The 22,650-nt window shown below is 50.0% G+C and overlaps 1 protein-coding gene across 9 annotated transcripts in view; it reads right to left on the bottom strand.

Annotated features, from left to right (window-relative positions):
- Nucleotides 1-4,274: 4,274 nt before the first annotated feature.
- Nucleotides 4,275-22,650, bottom strand: part of PPP6R3 (protein phosphatase 6 regulatory subunit 3) — a 100,721-nt gene continuing 82,345 nt past the window's right edge. For 6 of the 9 annotated variants that reach the window (XM_043973403.1, XM_043973402.1, XM_043973407.1 and 3 more), the window contains 9 exons: nucleotides 21,831-21,885; nucleotides 20,881-21,011; nucleotides 19,467-19,588; nucleotides 18,658-18,811; nucleotides 16,522-16,628; nucleotides 15,652-15,802; nucleotides 13,774-13,791; nucleotides 13,402-13,524; nucleotides 4,275-9,867 (listed from right to left, as the gene is read on the bottom strand). In XM_043973403.1, coding sequence (XP_043829338.1) covers nucleotides 9,816-9,867; nucleotides 13,402-13,524; nucleotides 13,774-13,791; nucleotides 15,652-15,802; nucleotides 16,522-16,628; nucleotides 18,658-18,811; nucleotides 19,467-19,588; nucleotides 20,881-21,011; nucleotides 21,831-21,885 — 913 coding nt within the window. In that variant the 3' untranslated portion in view covers nucleotides 4,275-9,815. The remainder of the gene's footprint in view (nucleotides 9,868-13,401; nucleotides 13,525-13,773; nucleotides 13,792-15,651; nucleotides 15,803-16,521; nucleotides 16,629-18,657; nucleotides 18,812-19,466; nucleotides 19,589-20,880; nucleotides 21,012-21,830; nucleotides 21,886-22,650) is intronic. The other 3 variants (XM_043973408.1, XM_043973406.1, XM_043973404.1) reach the window with 1 other exon arrangement.

Consider the following 22,650-nt stretch of genomic DNA (forward strand, 5'->3'; position numbering starts at 1 on the left):
AAGTTAAATGAAGTATAGTTTAGGGAGGGAGGGTAGCTCCTAGTAGCTAGTGGGATCATGAAAGGTGTCCTGTAAATGATGCTTGAGCTGAATCTTTTTTTTTTCCCATATAAATATTTTATTATTTTCCAGTTACATTTAGAGATAGTTTTCAACATTTGTTTTTATAAGATTTCTAGTTTCAAAATTTTCTGCCTTCCTCCCCAGGACAGCAAATAATCTGATATAGCTTATATATGTACAATCACAATAAACATATTTCTGCATTAGATATGTTATGAGAAGAATCAGAGCAAAGAGGAAAAACCTCAAAAAAAAAAAAACAAACCCCAACAACAACAACAAAAACAATAGAAATAGTATGGTTTAATCTGCATCCAGATTCAACAGTTGTTTTTTTTCTGGATTTGGAGAGCATTTTCCACCATGAATCCTTTGGAACTATCTTGGACCATTGTATTGCTGAGAAGAATCAAGTCTATCACAGTTGAGCAACACACAATGTGGTTAATACTGTGTACAATGTTCTACTGGTTCTGCTCATCTCAGTCATCATCGGTTCATGCAAGTCCTTCCTGGTTTCTCTGAAATCCGCCTGTTGAGCTGAATCTTGATTCTAAGAGGTAGGACTAGGGATCAAGTACATCCAGGTACAGGGGATGCTGGTGAAAAGGCGGGAGAACAGAGCAGGTGCCATAGGGGTAGCAAAGCAAGCCTAGTCTGGCTGGATAACAAAGAGTGTTAAGTGGAGTAATGTATAACAAGGCTAGAAAGACAGACTGGGGCCAGCTTCTGAAGGGCTTTAAAAAGCCAAGCAGGGACATCACATTTTATTTTAGAGTCAATAGGGAATACCTGGCTTACTTTGTAGGAGTGACATTGTCAAACCTGTACTGAAAGAAAATCACTTCAGCAGCTGTGTACATAATGGGAGAAGTCTTGAAGTCTAGACAGCTGTATGGTAGTGGTTAAAGCACTGGGCCTGGAGTTAAGAAGACCTGAGTTCAAATCTGGCCTCAGATACTTATTAGCTGTAACCCATGGCAAGTCACTTAACCTATCTGCCTGTTTCTTCAACTGAAAGCAGGGATAAGAGCATCAACTTTCCAGGCTTGTTGTGGGAGTCAAATGATCTTTGCAAAGGACTTAGCAGTGACTGGCATGAAGTAGGTGCTATGTTAGCTGTTAGGAGGTGGTTGCAATAGTTCAGGGAAGAAAAGAGAATTGGGTCAGGTTTGGGAGATATGTACACAGAAATGCAAGATCTGGCACCTGATTAGATATGTGGAATGAAAATAAATTGGAAATATGGGACTGGAGCCCCGAAGAGTAGTGGGGAGCAGAGATTGATTTGGGAATATATTTTTTTCTTTGCAACGAACATTAATTTTATTTTTTCCAGTTACATGTAAGGGCAGTTTGCAACATTCATTTTCATAAGATTTAGAGTTCCAAATTTGTCTCCCTCCCTCCCTTTCCTCCCCCCTCCACAAGACATCAACCAGATTATATATGTACAATCCATAAGTGCTTTTTATCAGTTCTTTCTATGGGGGTGGATAGCATGCTTAGCCCCTTGGGATTGTCTTGGATCATTGTATTGCTGAGAGTACTTAAGTCATTCACAATTGCTCATTGAACAATACTGCTGTCACTATGCACAATGTCCTCCCAGTTCTGCTCATTTCACTATACATCAGTTCATGAGTTTTTCTGGTATCATCTTGTTTGTCATTTCCTATAGCCCAATACCATTCCACTACAATCATATACCACAGCTTCTTCAGTCATTCCTCAACTGATGGACATTCCCTTGATTCCCAATTCTTAGCCACCACAAAGAGTTGCTATATTTTTGTACAATTTTCCCTTTTCTCTTTTTCACAATTACTATTGTTAACTGTTTCCCTCCATCCTATTCCCTTCCCCATGATATTTACTCTATTATCTATCTTCTTTCACCCTATCTCCCCCTCTTCAAAAGGGATGTTTGTCCCCTCACCCAATCTGCCCTCCCTTCTTTTGCCCCTCTCTCTTTATCCCCTTCCCCTCCTATTTTCCTGCAGGGTTATATTACTCCACCCAATTGACTGTATATGTTATTCCTTCCATGAGCCAATTCTGATGAGTGTTAGGCTCATTTACAGCCCAGATTAAATAGATTACCCCACCCATTGGGTGTGTGTTTTAATCCCTCCTTGAGGCAATCGATGAGTTTAAGGTCTTTGAGCCTATTCTGGCAAGTGTAAAATTCATTTACTGCCCTGTTCCCCATTTCTTGCCCCATTCCATAAGCCCTTTCCTGTTTTTTTTTTCATGTGGGATTTCATCCCATGCTACCTCTGCCCTTCCCCTTATCCCAGTGCATTCCCATCACCCCTCACTCTAACCCTATAGATGTCATCACGGGGCAGCTAGGTGACACAGTGGACAAAGCATCCACCCTGGACCTAGGGGGATCCCAGCCAAAACCAGGCCTCAGACACAAGACACTCACTGCCCTACCCCAGCCATGTCCCCCAACTTCAAAGTTGCTATTCAGTTCAGGTCTTTTCATCAGGAATACCTGAAAGTCCTCTTTTTCACTGAAGTCCTATTTTTTTCCTCTGAAAGATTATGCTGAGCTTTGCAGGGTAGATTATTCTTGGTTGTAATCCCAATTCCTTTGCCCTCTGGAATATCATATCCCATGCCCTCTAGTCATTTAATGTAGAAGCTGCTAGATCTTGTGCTATCCTGACTGGGGCTCCACAGTACTTGAATTCTTTCTTTTTGGCAGCTTGCAGTATTTCCTCCTTGACCTGAGAGCTCTGGAGTTTGGCTATAATATGCCTAGGAGTTTTCCTTTTGGGATCTCTTTCTGGAGGTGATCAGTGGATTCTTTCAATTTCTATTTTAGCTTCTGCTTCTAGAATATCAGGGCAATTTTCCTTGACAATTTCTTGGAAGATGATGTCTAAGCTCTTTCATTGATCATGGTTTTCAGGCAGACCAGTAATTTTCAAATTCTCTCTCCTGGACCTATTTTCCAGGTCAGCAGTTTTTCCCAGAAGACATTTCACATTACCCTCTATTTTTTTTTTTAATTTATTTGGATTTGCTTTATTGTGTCTTGGTTTCTCATAAAGTCACTGGCTTCCATTTGTTCAGTCCTAATTCTTAGGCAATTATTTTCACCAGAGAGCTTTTGTATCTCCTTTTCCATTTGGCCAATTTGGCTTTTCAAGCTGTTGACGTTTTTCTTATGTCATTCTTGCATCACCCTCATTTCCCTTTCCATTTTTTCCTCTACCTCTCTAACTTTATCCTCAAAGTCCTTTTTGAGCACTTCTATGGCCTGAGACCAATTTGTATTTTTCTTGGAAGCTTTAGATATAGGGGCCCTGATGTTGACATCTTCCTCTGAGGGTGCACCTAGATCTTCCTTGTCACTTTGGATGTTTTTTGGAGCGATCATGTCATGAGTTCGAGAGCTCACTGCCTTTCCTCCACCATCTTGGCTCCACCCCAGAAGTGATTTGGGAATATTCTACAGAGAGCTAATAATCAAAAGCATGGGAGTGGATGAGATCACCTGAGGACAGTAGAGACAGAAGGTGGCCAAGGGGAAAATCTTGGAAAACACCCACATTTCAGAGACAGGAAAGGGAGACAGAAGAGGCTTCAGGGAGGCAGGAGAATGAAAAAAGGCAAGGAACGAAGAGGATGGCCAATAGTGAGATACTACACAAGTCAAGGACAAAGAGCAAAGGGCACTGAAGGAGACTGATCATTAGTGAGCTGCTTTAGTGTGAATGGTGGGGCAAAAAGACAGGCTATGAGTGGTTGAAGAACATGTGCATTGCTCTAAATAGAAATTACAGAGCCTGAGAAGGCTGGCCTCAGAATTCCCAGCCTATGGCTTTATTGTGCCACTCTGGGTGTAGCTGTGAGGAGGAAGTAGCAATTCACCAACTAGAGCTTGGCTTCTGCCAACAAGCAGAAGCCCCCAACTCGAGAGGAGATAAGGAGGTGGAGGATGACTGTTTGCTTCCTTCTACCCTGGGCTGTGTGAGAGAGGGGGCAGGATGGGGACCATTAGGGTGGAGTGGTAATCGAGCACCTTCTTTTATATTGGAATGAGGAGAAAGCATTAATGGTCCTGCCCTAGTTACGCCATGAGGAAATGATAAGGAATGGACTAGATTTTAAAAAAAGAGAAAAAAAAATGGACTAAGATCAAGAGACTAGATTTTGAGTTTGCGCACACCTTAGAAATAATCTTCTACAACCCACGCATTTAACACAATTTTATTTTCAGTTCTGAATTCTCTCCCTCCTCCTCCTCTTCTCCCACCCACTGAGAAGGCAAGAAAAACAAAACCCATTACAAACACAGTCACCCCAAACAAATCCTTGCATTAACCATGCCCCCTAAAAGAATTTTTAAAAAATACAGTTTAGTCTGAGTTCCTAAGTTCTCTATTTGGAGGTGGATAACATGTTTCCTCATGAGTCCTTTGGAATGATGGTTGGTCACTGTATTAAAATTGATTATTCTTCACAATGTTGCTCTTACTCTATAAACTGTTGTCCTGGTTCTGCTTACTTTCCTCTGCATCAATTCATACAAGTCATTCCATCTCAGTCATATACCATAACTTGTTCAGACATTCCACAACTGATGGACATCTCCCATAGGCTCCAATTCTTTGCCACCCCAAACATGTTACCATAAATATTCTGGGTCCATTTCCATTTTCTTCTATCTCTTTGGGGTATAGACTGAGTAGAGGTTATCACTAGATCAAAGAGTATGCAGTTTAATAGTTTGGGGGGGCAGTTCCAAATTGCCTTCCAGTATAGCTGGACTTATTCATACCTCCACCAACAATACATTCATCAGTGCATCTTCTTTTCCACATCCCCTCCAGCATTTGTCATTTTCCTTTTCTGTAACCTTAGCCAATCCAATGGACTTGAAGTTATTTTAATTTGTATTTCCCTAATTATTAGTGATTTAGAACATTTCTCATACAGCGATTGATGGATTTGGCTTCTTCTTTTGAAAACTGCCAGCTCATAACCATTGGCCTTTATTATCAATGACTTATTCTTGCAAGTCTGACTTAATTCTTTATATATCTTAGAAATGAGACCTTTATCAGAGAAACTTGTAAGGAGTTTTTCTTCTAGTTTTCACTGCATTGGTTTTGTTTGTGCAAAAGCCTTTACATTTTATGTAATCAAAACAATCAATACTATTTCCTGTGAACCTACCTCTTCTTTGCCCGCCCCCACCCCCGCCATGCTCCAATAACTTACTGCTTCTGATGTCACTCATCATGTTTAATTCATGTGCCCATTTTGAGCTTATCTTGGTATACAGTGTGAGATGACGGTCTATACCTAGTTTCTACCAGACTGCTTTCTCCTAGGAGTTTTTGTTGAATAGTGAGTTCTTGCCCTAGTAGCTGGAATCATTGCATTCTACAAGTGAAAAGGCAGAGACACAATTAAAACCCAGGTCTTCAGACTCCAAATGTAGCACACCCTCGCTGCCTGGCTTTGAGGGAAGAAACGAGATGGTGGCTGGAGGGGGTGAATGGCTCAAGGGAAGGTGGGTGGGGTTTTTGAAAGATAGGGGACACCCGAGCACATGTATAGACTGAAAGGGGCTACAAGAATAGGAGAGACTGAGGATGCAGGAGAGGTTCATACATTTAGAACTGGAGGAACTTCAAAAGCTTTATCATTTTACTGCCTTATTTTACCAACGAAGAGACAGGCCCATAGGGGAAGGGACGCACAAACATAAAAGTTAAGGTAAAACAGCTGAAGTGGCAGCCTGGGATCCAACTCCAAATCACTTCTTTCCATTGTGATGCCCTGAAAGGACAGTTCATAGAGTCAAGGACGGCAGAGGCATTCTGAAGAACAGGGGGAAGAGAAGAATCTGAAGGCCAGGAAGTCAGTCCAAACACATTTATTAAGTGCCCACTATGGACCAGGCACTGTGCTAAGGCCTAGGAAAACAAAGAAAGTCAAAACAGTCCCTGCTGTCGAGAAGCTCAGCGTCTAACTGGAACAAATAACGTTTCTGCTTCTGTGTAGAGACGAGATACAGACAGGATAAACCAGAGATAATCGAGAGAGGAAAGGAATTAACGGAATTAACCTCGTGCAGTCACTGCTTCCCAAGGGCCCTCCCTTTCAAAGCCTGACTCGGGTATCCGGCTCCATCGTCCTCCACTGGACGTTGTAATCTGCACCAGGTTGGCGTTCAGTGCTCTGTTCCTGCCTCCCCAGAGGCCCGTAGGTAACTTGAGCCCCAAACTCCAACCCAAGAGTCAGGAGCTGAAGCAGAATCCCCTCTAGGCTCACCGACTAACTCACTCCCAACACACGGGCTCTTGGGGCTCCCAGGCTGGACATGCGGTCTCTAGCAACCCGCAGATCAGAGTTCTGAGTAATAAGCTTAACTGGTGCCGTGTCCTCCCAGTATCTTGTTGAGCTCCAGAGGCCCAGAAGCAACCAGAAAAGGCGGGTCAGCAGGAATTCTGCAGAGCAGGTGACCTGAGGGGTGGGCACCGCTGGCCTTCATTAAGAGCCATGATGGTGGCTGGCCGCATGGACACTATGGAAGAAGGCCTGGCTAGGAAAGCCGACTTCTGCTACACGTGGAAAAAATACGCCGGGTCTTCAGGCTCATTTACCTGGCAGGAAGGTGAGGATGCTAAAATATTCTCCTGGGCTAGCTGTGCCGACCCCTGTAATCTACCATGCAGGAAACTTTGTGATTTGTGGTAGTGAGGACTGTTTTAGAGGCAGCAAGGCAGAGGAATGGACGTGGAGTCAGGAAGGCCTGGGTTCAAATCCTAACACTATCTGTGGGACTCTGGGCAAAGCACTTAACCTGTCAGTCTCTCCTTCCTCTACCTGCAAAATGGCAACCCCAGGCGCAAGTACAGTAAGGTGCTACACAAATGTTATACACCAGCAAGGAGCCATTAGCTTTCTCACTCCAAAAGGCATGAGATTCTTTCTAAAAGCATATGACTTATCAAAGGAAGAGCCACCAGCCTGATTCCATCTTGCCTGCTAACAAGCATCAATTGAGCGCTTACTGGATACAAGGCCTGCCTGGCCCAACAACAGAAATGCTTCTGCCGGGAGTTCTGATCTAAATGGGAAGACAAGGGGAACATCCGGAGCAATGAGGAGTCAGATGGTCTTGGGCAAATGGCAAAGAGCCCAGACTATTGGCCCCAGTGGACGGCACCCTGGCAAGAAGAGAGCACAGAGGACAGATAAAACTGGAAACATGGTTATGAAGGCCTGACTTTGGAAGACCCAAGTGCTGGCCTGAGGACTCAGGCAGGTGGACAGAACCACCAAGGCACATGTGGAGTTGTGGGTTCAAGGAAGGGGAGAGCCCAGGGAATGATCGCCTGCCTGCCTGCCTGCAGGAGCCGAGACGCTGAGATATCCCTGTGGTCATCCAGCAAGCCGCCGAGGGTCACACCCCTACCTGGGAGACGGGAAGGAGAGCCAGACAAAGGCTAAGAGGGCAGAGTTCTTGCAGAATTTCACCTCGGACTCTGAAGCAACACACAAAATTACTCAGAAGACTGTCCAGAAGGCTCCGAGGCAAACGATGCTCAGTCCCTGAATGCCGGTTCTCCCCCCTAGCCCCAGAGGCCTTTTCCATGTCCTGCTGTTCCAGTCTGGCTGACCATCATGCAAGGAATGCCAGAACCTCCAGATGAGAAGGCTTCATCTTCTTTCACAAACGCACTTCCTATGACTTCGGTCTCATGACGCAGGATGTTTTCCCAAAGCAGAGAACACGCAGCCATTGAAAAAGAAAACACCAAGCAAGGGGATGAAAACCCGTCCAGCCTCGTACCATCCTGGCGCCTTCTCCTCCTCCTGTCTGACCCTCCACTACACAGGAAAACCCCCAAACTCTGCCTCATGGGGCCACCTCATGGTAAGGGGAAGGAGGGCCCCGGCAGCCTCTCGAGCAAGTCCACAGGCAGCTGTGGAACCCAAAGCAGGATGGGGACGTGTTCCAGCCAGTGAAGGGAGGCACAGAGTCCAGCCCCTCCCCTGGTCACCACAGTCATCCTTCCAAAGGCCTCTGGGCGCACGGATTGGATCGCCTCCAGAGGACAATGGTCACTGTTGAAAGGGCCACTCCCAAGTCCACCTGGGCAGGGGCAATGATGACCCACCCGGCCTAGGGATCTGAGCTCTCAGACTTGAGTCCCTCCATTCCCAGAATGGGTGGGGCTGCTTCTGGACATCCCTGGGTCGTTTCGATATCATTGGAAATGGAAAAAGGAATAAGCAATAAGCCGTCATACATTTGATTTTTTTTTATTTCTGTATGTAATGTAATGTTTAGGCACGCTGCTTGGGAGGCTATTTCTAAAAAATCGTTGGCCATCGTTCAGAGTATCCTTTTGGTTTTAAATACTGGTCAGGAAAAAACAAATGACGTAAAAATAGGTGAAGAACTTTCTATTACAGAAATGAAAAATTGATTTGCATCTAAAAGTGCAAGAGGTAACGTAGGAGTGACCCCTTCACCAGACGGACGACACGGCGACATGCGGCCCATCTCTTCTGCTGTTGGAGAAGGCGGGTGGATTTTTATACTGACATAGAAAATTATAAATTACAATGAATTAGTATCCATAATCACTATATATACACAAACCAGGTCTAAAAAAATACACTGGCTTAGAATTTACGAGTGAAAACTTCACAAGGTACAGGAAAACAATGAACATGCTCAGGTGCCCAATTTTGATTTGTACTTTGAAAATGCTATGCCCAAAAAAAATGAACGCATGCTAATTCCATTAGCAGTGCGTGCACTGACTCCTGTGATTTGCCTAATACGAGTAGAGTACTATAAATATGCAGATTGTTCTGAAATGTTCATTTGTAATGCTTGGTTAACAAGGTACAATTTGGTGAATGAATGGGTTAAAAGGCAGGTGAACTACCAAAAACCAAAAGAACAAACCCAAAACCCCAAACCACAAGCCATACATATCCACTCCAAATAACCTAGTGTTTCATTGGCGTGAGGAATCATTTCAAGCAAACAAGACTGAACAGAACATATGGCTTTACAGTAACATCAATTTGTCAACTAAGTTGTAGCAATAAATACTTAAAATCTCTACCAATAGACTTACATTTTGATCTGTTTTAAACAATACAGAAAACAGTTACCAATTAAAAACTGGTTATAAAAAGAACACCCAAAATTTCTTATTTAAAATCACTTTTGAGAGTCAGAACAACCAAAATAACCCTTAGAGGGCATTTCAATCCTACAACTTCTTGCCAACCTGGAAGAAAAATGAGTTCAGAATTTTGTACAAGGTGAAAAAATGTATGAAAACGGCCTAAAGACTTTGGTCACACTAATTGTCAAATAGTCATGTCTCAAATACAATAGATCTGTGAATTCACTTTTATAAAACTAATCTTACAGCCATTTGAACTCTAGTATTCCTACTATTATTACAAGGGGGGCAAGGTCTTTTTCCACAGGCCACCCAGGATTCCTAACAATACAATATAAACATAGGCAAAAATGCTTGGTATCTGTCAATGTGCAAGATTTTTACACTTCTGAATTTCTCTGTACAATGTCTTCAAATCTAGAATATAAACGTTGCTGGTCCTGATCCCTCGCAAAGTTAGTGCAGCAGTGACTGGCTTGGACAGGCTCTGGATGAAATCCTCAATAAACACGTTTTTAACCCATGGCTATCAGTCTGGAGTCCTCAGTCAACAGCAGGAGACATTACATATCATACAGGGCCGTTAACAGAGGTCTCTCCTAAAAGGCTTGGCTGATCAGTCCTAAAGAACCAAAAGAAAGACATTCAGGGCACTTGAATCAGACCCATTGAGCTGAGCAGAAACATTTACACTTGGAATCATCCATGTGCTGGGGTCTAGGGCCAGGAAGCAGCATCTGGGGAGAACAGGAAGACAGGGGGCCCAGAGGAGGAATGTCACCTAACTCAGTAAGTTGTGGGGACAGTCCCTGCCCCTGAGGAGCACACCCCCAGAGGGAGAGTGGACTGATCCCTTGAAGGACCCAGAAAGGCCTCAGGAGAGGCTGGAAGGGCAGAAGAGGAAGTATCATGTGGAGGGAACAAGGGAAATAAGATGAACTAAGACTACAAAGCCAGATCTGAGGAGAGGAGGATTCCAGCTATTCTCCTAGAGGCAACCAATATGGAGCCACTGGAGACTTCTGAGTCGGAAAGTTCTGCTCTCGGTCCAGCCTCATCTGTGCTACTTGTGAGGCCCCTGGGAGGTCTCTCCCCAGCGGAAGAGGGACTGATGGCTTCGCTGCCTGGCACTGGGGTCACAAATTCCCATGGTACTGGGAGTGTTCTGATTGCTGGGTGAGTCATCTCATCTCCAGGTGAACCTGCCTCCGGTACTGAACTTCAACCTAACATTAAGTCGGGGACGGTGTTCAGTCTGGCTTCTAGAGGCTCCCCCTAGAAGGGTCAATTCTGGAGCCGGAGGAGGACCAGGATCCCTGGAGGGTCCTGAGAGGATAGAATGAGCAGCTGCCAAGCAGCTGAAAGGATTTTCCTTGCCAGCAGCCCGCCACCTCTGTTCAGACATCCGAAGGGAATCCTGATGGACCAAGGACCCGACTGCTTTGAGACTGAACCCAAGCACCATTATGGCTTGGCCCGAAAAGGCTTCATCGAGCCCGCGAGGGAGACCTGCCAACCCTGATTCCAAAGGAGTCATTCTGTGAGTAAGGAAAGCAGGGGGACCCTTCCTGCCATGAGGAAGGACAGGTCCTGCTCCAGCCACTCCTATCCAAAGGGAAACTGAGGGAACCGCTGCTTAGCTCTATACCCTGGGGACTTTGGAGGTGGCTCAGCTCTATCAGTGCCCACCCACAAGAGCCAAAGGCGCTGGGCTTCAAGGTGGGCAACAAAAAGGGCTTGTTGCCCCAGTGGTGCTATAGGAACCTGGTGGGTGCTTGTCCTTCATTCTCCAAGAGAACCATGACATTAGGGGGGATGTCATGACCTGCACTCAACTGGACTGAAGTGAGGGAGGGCTGTGCTAGGACACCCACCTCACTTTCCTCCAGAGCCATCTGGGTCCAGTGGCCAGTTATATAACAAGATGGCTGGAGATGGCCCCAGATGTTTAAGGCCATTGGGGTTAAGTGACTTGCCCAGGATCACACAGCTAGTAAGTGTCTGAGCTGAGATTTGAATTCAGGTCCTCTAAACTTCAGGGCCAGCGCTCTACCCACTGTATCACCTTGCTGCTCTACAGGAACTTAGTATGGGCCAGGGGAAAGGTCATCCCAAAGGTCCCCTGGAGATGCCTTTTGCCACCAAAATTCCACCTTGGGAAAGGGTCACAGAAACCAAACTCCTTAGCTCCTCTTCCTTCCTTCTTCCTCTCAATGATTCTAAGAAAGGAGGATAATGAAGGCCACAGCCCATGCCAAGGACTTGGGGCACGGAAGGCAGTATCCAGACTTCTTCCCCCAAGGGCTCGGCTTGGTCAGGGAGCCGGGAGGGTCAGTGGACTTCAGAGACCCATTGGAAGCTTGTGCACCAGGACGCTAAAGCCCATCCCTCACCAGGGGTCTGAAAGGCCCACAGGAGACAGTGCTCTGCAGAGATGGGAGCTAGTGCTCTTCGCGGGGCCCAGAGGGGTCAGCAAAGGCTGGGAGGAGGCCCTTTCACTGAGTTGCACGGGACAAGACTTACTACTGCTAAACTGGGAGGGCCCCCTCTCCCCAGCTTATCCGCCACTAACACCTTTGGCCTGGTGCAGTATCCCAATAGAACAGAAGGCAGAGTCCGCCGTGTGCTAGCACCCTGCATGCCCAGCACTGTCTCTTGTCTGTGGGCACCGGCTGCACCCGGGTGCCCTGCCTCATGAGGTCAGCACTCCACCTGCCACAGCAGTGTCCAGCCATCAGACATGAAGGAGAGAGCCGGCAAAAGGCCCACGGGCATGAGAAGGAAGAGGAGACAGGCCAGTCCGCTCGGCGTTAGAGGGCAGATGGAGCAAAGTGCAGGGGGGAGAATGGGGTATGGATGAACCCAACCCCTCTGGTTTTTCACAGATGCCCCCAGTATCTGAAGACTGTGTCAACACACCATCATCTACAAATTAAAGCGGCCTTTTTCATCAGTGCTTCCTCCACACCCCCCCAAAAAAACCCTTCCCCTGCCTTGATCCCTCCCTTCAGGAAACAGGGCATGGGGTGGCATTCGATTTGGTAGAGAAAATGCTGGGCTTGGAGCGCCCTCTGGTGTCTGCTCCTGGTCACGTCACCCACTCAAGGTAAAAATGAACTTTTCTCCCAATTTAAGCATCTTCCATGTCATTCTGCTTCTCCAATTACTCCAGCTGGTTAAAGGTCAGTAAATAACTAGAAAACAGGTCTTCAAAGCTCAGACAGGGGATGGGTGTCAGAAAATCGGTTGGTATAAGCGCTACTGACAGCTGACCAAGCAGGAGTGATTCAGACCACTGGGAAACAGAAATTACATCCAAATAAGGCAGAGATGGGATAGACGCGCCACACCCAGGTCAGAGGTCCCTCCCCTGACCCTCCCTCTACCCAGCTCTTAGAGGCCCTCATAGGCATCTCAAACTCCAAAGGAACTGCTCTCCTCTTCCTCCCCCCCACCCCACCCCCCGCCCCGAGGCCACTTCCGCACCAGCCCTGACTCTGCCCTCTGCAGGCTGACCCTTCTCCAGCCAGTTCGTGCCCGGCTCTGTGTGTTCTCCCCTCTCTTGCTCTGCATCGCATCCTCAGTGATCGGCACACAGTCGGTGTTTAATAAATGTTCCCTAACTCCTGGACAAGCCTGGAGCAGCGAGCGCACGTTTCGGGATGCTCTGTGCCGCTCGTGTCTGTGATGCCAGGCTGTGCAGGGAGCAAGGAAGGGCTTGTGAAGGCTGAGCAGCGACCGTGAGGTCAGGCCATGGAGACCAGGAGATCCTTCTGTGGAGCGCAGGTCCCTGAGCTGTCCATCACCACCTCCTCTGTGAGCTTCTCCATCGGTCTCCGGGACATTGGCCAGTGAGGGGACAGTGGTGGCCACTCCTAAAAGCCTCCATGGAGTGTTGCGGCTGTGTCTCTGCTCTGGTAAGCCCCGAAGGCTTTGTCCAGGGATGCTGCCCCTAGACAACCGGCCTGGGCAGAGGTGGGCTTCCTTGTTCTCACCCACGGCTGCGTGTCCTATCAGGGCCACCTATAAACAAGGCTTGGCCTCCCTCCAGGGCTGACAAAAGTATATATGTATAACCAAGAGAAGACGCCTCCCCATAGGCCCACCCTGAGAAGGTAGACGTGGGGTGTGTCTGGCGGCCCCCCCTCCCTCTTACCTCTGCTCTGGGCTCAGCCCGGCTGGCTGGGAAGCAGCAGGACTGGCATCAGCACCTTCCGTCCTCTCCTCCACCACATATTTACAAGAAGCATCTTGAGAGGTAGACAATTTTCCTTCTTCGCTGCAGGAGAGAAGGTAGAGCGGCCATTAGGGCGTCACCCAGACCCAGGAGAGCGAGCGGGGCTCGCGGGACAAGGCCACATGCAATGGCTTGGAGGACGGCTGCCGTGGCAAGTCCAAGCAGCAAGCTCTGCATGCTCGGGGAGGGGACAACAACAAAGGCCACACACAGGCACAGGGAGACGCACGACAAGGAGAACCACGAGGGGGTGATGGGAAGCCGCTGGCTGTCACAGGAGAGCGTACATACCGATAGGATTTCAACACTCTGAAGCCAAGTGTGCAAAATAGAAAAAGAAATGTATAAACATTTCAAAATACTCTCGGAAATTAGGGATTGGGCACAACATATCCTCTACCGTGCATGGGCAAAACGTTATCTTTCTAGAAACAGACGGGTGAAGGTGTTACCTCAATCTGTTTGAAGGAACAAATAGCGGTGGTTAGAGGCGGCCCCCAGCCGCGCCCCAGCTCGGCCCCTGCCGCTCCTGCCACGGGAGGGGGGCCCCAGCACGCCCCAGGAGGGACAGCGAAACTTTCTCTTGAGGGGCGGGGGGGCGCACCTACTCCTCGACCCTCATTCTGTTACCAACAGAACAAACCCACCGAATCAGTCTCTGCCCTCAGCTCAGACAGAGAGAACTCGGCACACGAGAACACAGGCGACAAGAACACCACACGCGTTCACCAAACGCAACGGGCTTCTCAGGGCCGGCATCCGATTGGACAAACACCGGACGTGGCACAGATGGATGACTATAGCAAACGGGGGGGGGGGGGGGGGGGGGGAATTGAGGGGGTTGGGGTGGGGGCAGGAGAGGGTGCGTCATGCACACACAGGGGCTCATCCCCCCCGGAGCCTCCAAGGCTGATGCAGCACGGTCTCTATAAGGAAAAGCTGAGCTGGGAAAATCCACAGGGATCCTGGGGGCCACCCAGCCCAAGCCCGCCCCGGCACATCTTCTCCCCTCCAAGTTGCTGCACCTGATTCCAAGAACCTCCCTCAGAACACCCCACAAAGCCCAGCTATGTCTCCCCAAAGGAACAAAGGCAGCTGTGCCTCCTATACTTTTTCCCTGGGGGCCCCGGGGTTCTAGGCTTGCATCTTGGCTGTGCCAGGTCTCACCTGGGAATCCCCCCGAGCAGCCCCCAAGGCTTTTATCTACATCCGAGATCAAAGGTTCAGGAGCCAAAGGTCGCCTCTGTCCAGGCTAACAGCAAAGCCCCAGCTCCGCCCTCACCCACACTTCTCTAACCCGTCATCACGGGCTTGAAGCGCCCCCCTGCTTCCTCGTCCTCACCCCATCCCCAGCCCTCCCTGGGGTGACACAGCCTAGAAACCTGTGGGGAGTCTAGGTCTTGGGCACAGGTGAAACTGGGCAGACTCTGCCCTCAGGCCAATCCCCTGAAATGGGCAGGAGCGCCCAGGTGGGACCCAGAGGGGCTTTGGAAACAGCAGCAGCCGCTCTCTCTCCTCTCACGCCGGGCTAACCAATCACTACCTCAGTCAAGGATGACCCGAGGCTGGCTATTTTTGAGGAGTGGAACCCCCTTGCCCCCACGGCCCCCAGGAGCCTGCAGTTCACAGTTTACCTCAAAGCTGGCAGGCTGCTTCTCCTCACATGCCATCAGTGAAGGGCCCTAGAGGCCAGCTGAGCCAAGCTGCCTGGCCGGGAACCTTCCCCACCCCCCTGACCGGCATCACCCCCTCAGCTGAGCACACACATCTATACTGTGTTCCTTTCTGGGGGACCTAGTACTACAGGGCTTAATTATTTGGGGGGGGGTGGTCAAGGGGAAAACCTCCACACGACCCCCGGGGTTCCTCCATGCTGCCGGAAGCTGTGACCACCAAGCGACCAGACCGCTCTCCTTAGTTGCTACTTTTGGCTATTTCTGAAATTAAAGCCCCCCCCCCCCCCCCACAGATCCGGCTGGCCCTGCACCTAGAACCCGAGAGATCACCATCCCTGGGCCTGGCAGTGAGCCGTGCTTTCTAGGAGCAGTGCAAGAACGCACTCCCAGAGTGGGCTTCTGGGGGATGCGGAAGGGGCCAAAGAGCTGCCGGTGCCCCGCCCGCTGCCCTCCTCCCTGAGCCCGAGTGCCAGCACACTCCGGGGATGGTTACCTTTTGAAGACGGCAGTTTCAGTTTTAGCATCTACCGTAAGGCTGAGCGTCTCCTTCATGCTGCCGTTCATCACTGTCTCCGTTACCTTGTCGGCACTTTCTGCATCATCTTCTCCATCAGAAGTGGCGTCCATAGCAACACTGCCTGGGGCTAGAGAGAGGATCCGGCTGAGAATGCCATTTCTCTCAGAGGTGCCGGGTGTCCTGTGGCGTGTCCTGTGAGTGGCTCCAAGGGAGCCAGGACCCCACGGGCACCACCCCCCTGGCAACGACGCACACCACAAATAGCAGAGACGGGCTGTGGTGAAGAGATGACCCTGGCCTCTTCACTTGTACGTGGTGCTCCCACCCCTACAGGGCCAGGGGACCTCCTGACGCTGGGCACCCCGTGACAAGAGAGCTCGGTTGTACCGCTCTTGGTCCAATGTAACAGCCACTCCAAAAAATCTGAAAAACTGCACAGTTGAGAGACTAGGGAAGAGTAAATGAATTCTAAGGGAACCTTCTAAAGATACGTTACTAACTCTGAGAGGCAGAAGGGGGCGCCACCTCACACACAGCATGGGGTCTGGAGTCAGGAAGACTTCTCTTCTGCGGTTCAAATCCAGCCTCAGGCACTTCCTAACTGTGTGACCCTGAACAAGTCACCTAACCCTGTCTGCCTCAGTTTCCTGTAAGATGTTCCAGAGAAGGAAATCTCTGCCAAGAAGACCCCAAGAGAGGGTCACGACTGAAAACAGTGGGAGCACAAACACAAACCGGTCAGGTTACACAAGCTGATCAGAACACCTGCTCTGGGAGGAGCTCCCCTCCCTTCCCCAGGTCCCCCTTGAGAACTCTGATGATTCCTAAGGGCTGCCTGGTACTTACCCTCTGGGGGTGCCGTCAGGGCCGCAGCGCTGGCAGTCAAGGGGTCCACTGGTTCAGTATTGGTTTCCATTTCCACTGGAGAATTACTCCTTAAAGAATCCTTTGTACTTTTAAGAAAAAACATGTTTGGGGAATTAGGACACATTCTCCATCAATCACTCCACCACCCACCATTTAGTAAGTGCCCACTGTGTGCCAGGACTCGAGGATACAAAGACCCTGTCCTACAGGCTACAGGGGAGACCACACAGACACAACCTAAGCACATACGAACAGAGGGCTGAGTGGTCCAGGCTGGAAGGGGTCGTGAGAGGCTCATCTCAGGACCGGGGGACCGCCGAGGTCCAAAACGGAGAGATGGCAGTGGCAAAAGCACAAGAAGACTGGCCACCAGCCCCTTCCTGAGGCATGACAAGGGGCTACAGAAGGACTGCTTGACCTCACATGGGAGGGCCCAGGAGAAGTTTCACACAGCCCCTTCAAGCCAGCCCAGGGGACTCAGAAGGACCTAGTCAAGGCCCTGCTTCCAGGGAAGCATTATAACAGACCATCCCGTTCTTACACAGACAGTCAAAAGCAGGCTTTTACCTTCTCGGCACCAGAGATGTGAAGTCCTATTCTGGTAATCTAAGCAATGAGGCCCCAAAATGGGAAATTCAAAACCCAAAGAGAGGTTCCAAATCTCATCAGCGGCCTTCCCCACACAGGTTCACGCTAGATGGGTGCGCAGCAAAGACCAAGCAGACAAAGGACCACCTAAAGGGTCTACAACCCACCCCCAGGAAGCAGACTGTGTGCAGCCCCACGGGAGGAAAGCAACAGTGTCATGTGTCCTCCTTCACAGGGCCGCGGGGAAGAAACACGACACAAGCGGACACACCACACGGGTCTTTTGTCAAATTTGTGTCCTGACCCTCCCTGGGCTTCGCTGCCTCAGTTTCCTGGGGAGGGCTACCTAGTAAGGAAAGACCCCTCTCCCGAGGACCAGTTTTCTTCTTGTCTCACCCACCAGGGATAAGTGATGAAAGTGCTATCTTCCAGATGGCCACAACAGCATTTCCACAAGCAATAAGTGAAAATGATTTCCAGTATTTAGTTAATTACAGAAATTAATTACAGGCAAAATAGTGTTGTAATAAATACATTTGCCAAATCAACTTGCAGGGCAAACGTTGGGCAAACGTTAAGCCCACGAATGGCGCTCAAATTCCCCAAGAACTCAGCAAGAACTCCAAGGCAGAATAAGGTGTGGTATTGGAGAGCCACCAGGATGCCAAGCACTCATCACCCCACTGAGGCCCCCATCTCACAGGTTAGCCAGTGGGGTGAAGTCCATGGAGAACTCAGCACGATACCCATCTGGTCTAACCTTCACAAGGTCTGAATCAATGAGCCTCGAGAAGCCACCAGCCGAGGACAGAACATCAGTGACCACCCCCCCTCCCCCCCTTCAAAGAAGGCCAGAAGGCCAGGACGGGCCATGGTTGTCCCCTCACAGCTCCCTGCTGGAGTCTGCTGCTGCCCAACAGCTGGGTCCCCACATAGGCTGCCACTGTCACTTCCCAGTGGCTGATGGGGGACGTGTTTCCAAAGGGGCCGAGCAGAGATAAACAGGTTCCCTTTTTTCGTTTTAAATCTAGAAGTGTCATTAATACACAAGTGATCCAGGGGGATTTGGGAGCCATATTAAAACACCCACAGAGAATACAGACATCCCCAGCAGCAGTCAGCAAAGTGCGACTTAGAAGGTGTGAGAGAATTCAAGAAAAAACCCGTTTCCATGTTTACCTGTCCCCACATCCCCACAACGCCTGGAGTGTCTACACTGAGCCCTCTTGGTCACGGGGCTCTCTTCCAAACCACCTCGACACAGGCTTTTAGCCTCGGTACTGGCTGCACAACCCAGGATGCTGGTTTTTAAAACCCATCTGATTTCAGGCTCCGGATCCTGGACCCAGGCCCACCTCTAACGCTTCAGTGCAATCCTTTTTGGCTTATTAATGATGCTCTTACCCCCAATTCTCACTTCATGATGACATGAATGGGGAGATGACAAGAAAATACACAGAAACAGTCTAATTGATGAAATAAGCCCCTCCCCCAAAGGAAAACCAGGTGGGTGGCCCACACACTCACCTCAATGGGGATGTGAACTCAGAGAACGAAGCCCAACCAGTCTCTTTAGTTGGCATAGGTTCTTCTGTGTTCCAAACGTCAGACCCCACCGAGTCAAGGCTGGCACCGTGTGCTGTCTCCATGGGCACGTCAAAGTTGGCTGACCAAGTGGGTGCTACGAAAGGGGGCAAAGCCAGCATCAGCAACAAAGGAGAATGGCTGAAGCGCTCCCTGACACCTATGTTGGGTCAGGCCCACATACTCTCCTGGGGTTTGGTGTTCATTGCCGGGTGGCCCCTGGGCTCCTGCACAGACCTCGGCTTGGAAATATGCATGCACCTGCTCCTTAGAAGGGGCCCAGGGAAGGCAGGAGCACAAATGGTGTCGGGCACTGTCAGGACTGACTGTCCATTGATCATGGTCCAGCTGACTTTGGAAACCAAATACGTCAGTTTCTCTCAGTGACATCTCCTTGGACCCATGACCCCGAGGCAGGCACACAGACCCTGTCTGGGGAACATGTTTGTAGGAGACACAAGGACTAAGGCACAGCCCAGCGGGTGAGAACACTGAATGAGACTGACCTCTGGGAACATGACACAGAGAAAACCTGGTGAGTATCCAGGAACCCCAAATCTGACAGTGCTCATCTGAGGGCAGAGAACCCTGGATTTGGGGTGTGGTGGAGACCACGCCTGTATGACTCTGTGCCAGCAGGGGGAAGAGGAAGGAGATGGGGGCCAGCAGCAAGTGGGCATCAGGAAAGGCGGGCAGAACGTTTCCAGAACAGACTCTGCAAGCTCAGGGAGGATAGAATGAAAACCACTCACGTTCGTTCAAATCCACTTCCATTTTGTCCTCTGGGTGGGCATTGCTGGAGTCAAACAAATCGTGTTTCGCTCCATCTTCCTCCTCAGAGTCTGTACTTTCTTCGCTGTCTGTGCTCCCTGAACTGAAGGGAGAAACGTTACGTGCTCAAGGTTCCCGACCGACTGAGTCATTTGCTCAATACAGAAAACTCTTTAAATGACCCCCCCCCCAAGGAAGGCAACAATAAAAAGAAAGGCTTCCCTGCAGCACAACCCTACAAATGATGACACCAGTAAATGAAAAGTCCAAACACAGCTGGTCTGCCATGAAGGGCAAAGACCCCCTGGGGTTCCAGAAAACAAGTATGGACACGGTGTGGGGAGGGGAAGCAGTGGTGTGGAGCACCTTCAAGGCTCCTGGCTAAGGCCACCTGCCGGCTCGATGGTTCCATGTCCCTAGCAATGGGGGCGCTAAGTAACATCTTTAAAAAAAACCAACCTCGGCATCAATAAAAATGTTTCTCGAAGGCTAGGGCACTGAGCAGTAGCACACTAGCTGTCAAGGTCATTCAGGACCAAAGTGTATGCACAGCTGATTCTGGTCATAATGCGAGGTCTGCTGACAATACAAATTGCAAATTTTACTTATCCTGTCATTTTGTTTTGACCAGCATCAGAGTTCCGTGGGATTATAGGAAAATATGGGGTAATAAAAAGAAGAGAGAAAAGGTCCTGCCATCCTGGAAGTTGGCATTCCACTTGGGCAAAGGCAACAGAACTTGAAGGAGAGCCCGGCTCTACAGTGGTGAGCTTCTCTGCAGGGTTCACATTCCTCACTTCTCACAGCGCCCTCATGCACCACACTCCACCCAAGGATGTCAAGTCCCAAGGACCGGGAAAGCCCTTCCATTCCAGCAGCCAGGGTCCAAGCCCAAGCGAAGGTGACTAGGACAAAAGGGAGCTGGCCGGCTCCTGCCCACTCCCTTCCCGTAGACCCTCGAGGAGAGAGCAGCTGTTCACCATCTCTGTGGTGCTTAAGGGAGGATCCCACCAGCAAAACCAGGCATCTGGGAGGCATCTAGATGATGCCCTGCAATCCTGAACTGTGGACCTAACGGTCTAGAAGACAGGCCAGCTCCCCTAGACTCTCATTCACTGTCATGGGGCTGGGACATCAGGGCAAGTTTGATGGAAATCCGGGGTCAGGGGTGACTCAACAGTCACTAACTGTTATTAAGCTGTTAGGAGGCAGGATAACAGAGCAGAAGACCTTACAGGGGAACTGGGGGCCAATCACACCCCAGAGCCTCAAGCTTCCCCATTTGGAGAAGGGGCTGGCTGTGGAAATCACCAGAGTAAGAGCTGGATGGGCAGACTCTCTGAGCTGGGGGGGGGGGGGGGGCGGGGGCGGGGCGCACCAGGCTGCACCTCTCACCTTGACCGTCTCTGGGACTCCGGGGTGAAGGCGACGTGCTTCTCTTCCCAGATATCCTCCTCATCAGAACCCCCATCATCAAACTGCTGTATCCTCTCTTTACAGCACGCTTCAAACAAGGCGATATTTCCCTAAACAGAAACAGGAGAGAGAGATGACGGAGAGGAAGCGCGGAAGCCGTGACATCGCGAGGCGGCTGCTCCTCTCCCCATAAGTGCAGCTCGGTCTGGGGCTGTGTGAAGGGTCATTCGGAGAAGCCCTCACTATGTTCTGAAAAGGCGTCCCTTTTCCTGTCTCCTCCACAACTGAGCCCAGCCCACGCACAACAGGAAGGCAAAGAGCTGACATGGCCTTCCCCGGAAGTCACCGACTAGACTCACAACTAGGAGCCGAGCCCCTTCCTGTCTCCCTTTCATCTAGCAGGATCGTCAACCTCACTCCCAAAAGTGCCCCCCGCCTGAGCCTGAACAAGCCACAGGTGGAGCACAGCGGTACATCACCTGACGCTCTCTTCAAGCCTAGATGGTAAAAACAAGGGGCTGTTCTTCCTTCATGGAGAGCACACGATCCTCCCGAGGTGTGCGGCCTGCAGTGCTGGCTTGCCCCAACTATCCATCTCTGCACACCCTTCGCCACCAGGGGCACACATCAAAAGACAGTCCTCTGTGGTCACAGAGTGTTTCTGTCGGTGCTAACTGGTTCTAGGGGAATGAAATTACTGGCCCTGACCTCACCAATGCTGTTCTGCCCACAGCCCAGGGGGCTCTAATGCAGGACAAACACCCGAGGGCACCCTAGGGGGCAGCCGAGTCCAGGATGCTTGCACAAGAATCTTTCCAATCAGGTGAATGTGAACCGCCTGGCCAGACTGAAAGCCACGTTTTACTTCCCAACTTCCTTCCCTCCCCTCACCATCTCTCATCATGTCTCACAGGAAATGTTCTACTCACACTTTCATTTGTATTGAGGGTAAAGTTGATGTCTGACACCCGATCAAAAGAAACACTGCAAACAAAATACAGGTTTATACATTTGAGTCCCCGTGAACAAGGAGTCATCTTAACTCCACCATATACAGAGTCCTGTTAAAATGCTCACAGTCCAGAGTCACAGAACTGTACCATGCTGCCACACACGCCCCCTTTCTCAACTACGACCTGGCATAACGCCTGCTACGCCTGCCTCCGGATGGTGAGAGGCGAAGGGAAGAGTGTGGCACGCACACAGGGACGGGTTAGCCTCTCTCCTACATTAACTAAGCACGGCTCTGCTACTGTCTGAGACCGAGCAACAATCGGGAGCAGAAGGTACAATCTGAAACTGCTCATACATGCCCAGGTTGCCCGTGGGTCTGCACCCTGACCCATACACCCAGAGACACAAACACGCCCACCCATGAAACTACACGGGGTGAGAAACTCAAACTCCTTAATCACAACTTGCTAATCAAGATGGGGCCCACCACCTCAACCCCTTGTACAAGGATTCCTTAAAAGGTACCTCAGTGCGTGCAAGTGGAGGGGCAGGCCTCTGAGGGAGGCGATGCACTTTAAAGACCAAATCTAGGGAGGGCCCCTGGGGGACAGTGTAAGGGCATGGGGAGGTGCAGAGGCAGCAAGATATCTTCCCCCCCTTCACCCCTGCACTGCTCACACAAATCCCTTCTTGGGCACCACTATGGGCTGTCTGGGGCTCTCATCCAGTGGCCAAGCCACTCCTTCTAGGCTGGTCTGGTTCCATCTCTGCACCAGCCTCCTCAAACTGCTGACC

Source organism: Dromiciops gliroides, chromosome 6, assembly GCF_019393635.1.
Source record: "Dromiciops gliroides isolate mDroGli1 chromosome 6, mDroGli1.pri, whole genome shotgun sequence".
Lineage (NCBI taxonomy): Eukaryota > Metazoa > Chordata > Mammalia > Microbiotheria > Microbiotheriidae > Dromiciops > Dromiciops gliroides.